The following is a 4,364-nucleotide window of genomic DNA, read 5'->3' as shown; positions in this document are numbered from 1 at the left end:
CGTGTATTTTACTCGTGTGTGTAAAAGAAATTTAATTCGCCTTAAGAAAGATATGGGAACTAGATGTGTTTGAATAACATATATTTGAATAGTTATTATTGGAGTGAGTTAATCATGGACTTTTTAACGGGAAAAAAAAAAATTATAAAGTATATTTTGTCAGCTGTCATTACGATGATATTTCGAGATGAATTTAATTAAGTTAAAGATCTCATAAACTGAAAAAGGACACCAACCCTTATCTAAGAGGGATGATATAAACAAAATAATAAATAAAGGGAAGATATAAGGCTCTTTGATTTTTTAATCATCTTATCTACATTACAAGAAAAACCACACATTTTCTAAAATACATTTTACTGAGAGCAACTTAAATTAATTTTTCAATTATTAAGCAAAATCTGTTTTACAATTCTGATTATACGCTACGCGGCTTTCCTCATTTAGGCTCTAACTTAACCGTTATAAGATCATCCTTCGATATATACAAACTAGTGTACGCAACCCGTAAAAAATGACGATAAAATATTTAGATATGCAAGCACACGCACAGACAGATTCAACCCTTCTCATCCCCTACCCTTTCCTAACTACAACATGGCAGTTTCCGCAATTTGTGAGAAATTGTGGTTTCCAAGTGTACCTCTTGGGGTACCCCCTTGCCATAGTGTAACTACTGCCTCTTCTCCCTAGACCGAGTAGTTATATATCTGGCGATGCCGCTGTGCGTGACCAGAAAGATATACATATATATATATATATATATATATATATATATATATATATATATATATATATAATTACATATATAGCTAGCCACTTGCTCTTTATTATATAAGAGATATTACTAGCTGGTCGAACGCTGATATTCAAGAAAGTAGTCATGCTAGATGCAATAAGCAGTGCATATCAAAAGCTACCAATTGTACATAGAAAAAACTCTTATTTTTCATATATATATATATATATATATATATATATATATATATGTATATATATATGTATATAAATAAATATATATAAATATATATATATATATATATATATATATATATATATATATTTCTGAATAAGACCCACTAGAGTGCTACAGCAACAACAAAAATATCTCTGATATTCAAAACATCATCTTGTATACACAATGTTTGAAAACTAATCTAAGCATTTCATAAAAATTAATCAGATTTAAGAAATAGATGCAGATATTTTTGGTATATTTATTTCAAAACTGTGGCAAGCATCTAAAAATGTTCCCTCCGTTGGACAGGCGGTAAGTGAAGAAGCTATTCTGAGTTTCCAACCATATTCACGTTTCAAAAGCAGTTACTTGAAATCTAAATGTTGTATTAACAAATTATTACCAAATGAAAATTCCATAAAATATTTTCTTCATAGCTATTAAGGTCTCTATTCTAAAACAAGATCGTAATTTTACTGAGAAAAAAATACTAAAACTATTTTCCTGAATATGTAACAATAATTATAGCATGAATTTGAATGGGGATACAATTATCCTCATTGTTATCAATGTGGAAGTAATAAATAAAAGTAAAAAAAATCTCCAAAACCTTTTATTGCATATAAAATAACGCCATCCTTTTATTATGGAATGAAGACATTTTTAAAAATATAAACAATATTAATTTTATGCTTAGAAGCACTTGCGGTGGACAATGCCGGGGCCAGACTCGTCGTATTCTTCCTTGGTGATCCACAAGGCCTGGAAGGTGGACAGAGAACCAAGGATGGAACCACCGATCCATACGGAGTACTTCCTCTCAGGGGGAGCGATGATCTTGACCTTGATGGTGGATGGAGCAAGAGAAGTGATTTCCTTCTGCATCCTGTCAGCAATACCAGCATACATGGTGGAACCGCCAGACATGACAACGTTGGCCAAAAGGTCCTTCCTGATGTCAATGTCGCACCTCATGATGGAGTTGTGGACGACTTCATGAACACCAGCAGATTCCATACCAAGGAAGGAAGGCTGGAAGAGAGACTCGGGGGCACGGAAACGCTCGTTGCCGATGGTGATGACCTGACCGTCAGGAAGTTCATAGGACTTGTCGATGGAGGAAGAAGCAGCAGCAGTGTTCATCTCACTCTCGAAGTCCAGGGCAATGTAGCAAAGCTTTTCCTTGATGTCACGGACAATTTCACGTTCAGCGGTGGTGGTAAAGGAGTAGCCACGCTCAGTCATGATCTTCATCAAGTAGTTGGTGATGTCACGACCAGCCAAGTCCAGACGGAGGATGGCGTGGGGAAGAGCGAAACCTTCATAGACAGGCACCATGTGGGAGACACCATCACCAGAGTCGCAAACTTCACCAGTGGTACGACCAGAGGCGTAGAGGGAGAGGACAGCCTGGATACAAATGTATGTGGCGGGCATGCTAAAGGACTCAAACATGATCTGAGTCATCTTTTCACGGTTGGCCTTGGGGTTGAGGGGAGCCTCAGTCAACATTGTTGGGGACTCCTCAGGGGCAACACGGAGCTCATTGTAGAAGGTGTGGTACCAGACCTTCTCCATGTCGTCCCAGTTGGTGATAATACCATGTTCGATGGGGTACTTGAGGGTGAGGATACCTCTCTTGCTCTGGGCTTCATCACCGACGTAGGCGTCCTTCTGACCCATACCGACCATCACACCCTGGTGACGAGCACGGCCAACGATGGAGGGGAAGACAGCTCGGGGAGCGTCATCACCGGCGAAGCCAGCCTTGACAAGACCGGAGCCATTGTCGCAGATGAGGGTCGCAGCCTCTTCGTCGTCACACATAGTGGAGGTTGGTTATAGAATCAGCAATAACCTATAACAAAAATTAAATGGAATACAAAATCTTTGAAATATATTTCTTGAGTAATGACCATACATCAAATGACAGATAAAGAAAGCGAACGACATAAATCAAAGTATTTAATAAAGATTGCTACAAATCTATCATGAGGATTGTGTATAAAGTACGCATAAAGCAAGGAGCAAGTAGGAAGAGATAGAGATACAACGCAAACAGAGAGATACTTCTTTTTAAATCCAAGATGTAAATTACTATCTCACTTTAACTTTCATCTGATATACTCGGTTACTATTTTGCAAAAGACAAAGAGAGACAGACGTTAAGGTACCAACGTTAATTCTCTTAATTTTGAATGTTTACATTTAAAAAAATAAAATCTAAATGAATGTAAATAAAATGCAAAGAAATTCATAGGGCAAAAAGTAAGTAATATATATATATGAGAGAGAGAGAGAGAGAGAGAGAGAGAGAGAGAGAGAGAGAGAGAGAGAGAGAGAGAGAGAGAGAGAGAGAGAGAGAGACTGTCATAAGAGCATGGTATTTTGGATAATCAACCAGTTACAAACTTCAATCTCATTTACAGAAACTAGCTAGTATTAAGACTTTCCAAACGGTTGGAAGAAATACCGTTAAACCTTATTTTTAACTGGTGTATAGAATGGTAACATTATGTAATTATAAACCAAAATTTACACTTTTTACTTAAGCTTGAACTGTCTCCTTGACTGCAAGTATTATTCCATTTTAAGATATTATTAGCAATGAAACAGGGTCTCTTGGTGCTTTGATGCAACCTAAAAAATACGCTTATTCTTTGAAATAAGAAATAACTATCCTTTCATGAGAAAATATTTGTTTTATGTTTTTAGTTCATTTACTGGGTAACTATATCAAACTTAAAACAATTTTACGTAAGGTATACTGTATGCATGTGTGCTATCTATTAGCCATCTTGAACGATTTTCATTTAATATTGCCTTCCAAACAACTCTATATTTATGTAAAATCAATAAATGCCCCTACTAGTTAATGATACGACCAATTATGCAGTAAAACCAACTAAGCAAAGGTTTTAAAATTCTTATCCTGGTCATATTTCCGTCTTATTCGTATAATTTCCTTGCGTTTTTCAGAGATTAGCGTTGTGACATGTTTCTCTTACGTATCTATAGAATTCCATGTAAATATCGAAAATAAAAGGTGCATGATCCTGACGAGAACTGACTGACCAAACAATTTAAGAAATTTCTTAACAAAAAAGTTACAAATGAACACTTAAAACGGAAATCAAACTATTTTTCATGATGCATCTCACATATCACGCACAATTAAAGAAAAAAAAAACGAAAATAAATCACTCACTAGAAGTTGAACCATGTATAGCACGGAAAAGTACGTGTCTTTGCTGCGTATATCACTCTTTTTAATATACAAAAATACGTTTTTTTATATATCAAAACTTCATGTTCCACTTCCTATATGTTCCAAGATATAAATTATCCAACCCTGGAGAACGCTATACGTACCGTGCTCGAGTCCTCTAGACTAAAGTTACTTGGT

General features: G+C 35.8%; 1 protein-coding gene across 1 annotated transcript; it reads right to left on the bottom strand.

Annotated features, from left to right (window-relative positions):
* Window positions 1-1,645: 1,645 nt before the first annotated feature.
* Window positions 1,646-2,800, bottom strand: LOC137653686 (actin-57B-like). The gene has a single exon (XM_068387262.1). The coding sequence runs from the start codon at window positions 2,783-2,785 to the stop codon at window positions 1,652-1,654; it is 1,134 nt and encodes a 377-aa protein (XP_068243363.1). The 5' UTR covers window positions 2,786-2,800; the 3' UTR covers window positions 1,646-1,651.
* Window positions 2,801-4,364: the final 1,564 nt, after the last annotated feature.

The sequence above is a fragment of the Palaemon carinicauda genome, chromosome 14 (assembly GCF_036898095.1).
Source record: "Palaemon carinicauda isolate YSFRI2023 chromosome 14, ASM3689809v2, whole genome shotgun sequence".
Lineage (NCBI taxonomy): Eukaryota > Metazoa > Arthropoda > Malacostraca > Decapoda > Palaemonidae > Palaemon > Palaemon carinicauda.
The sequence above is the reverse complement of the archived record's forward strand: the minus strand, read 5'-3'. Positions and strand labels throughout refer to the sequence as shown.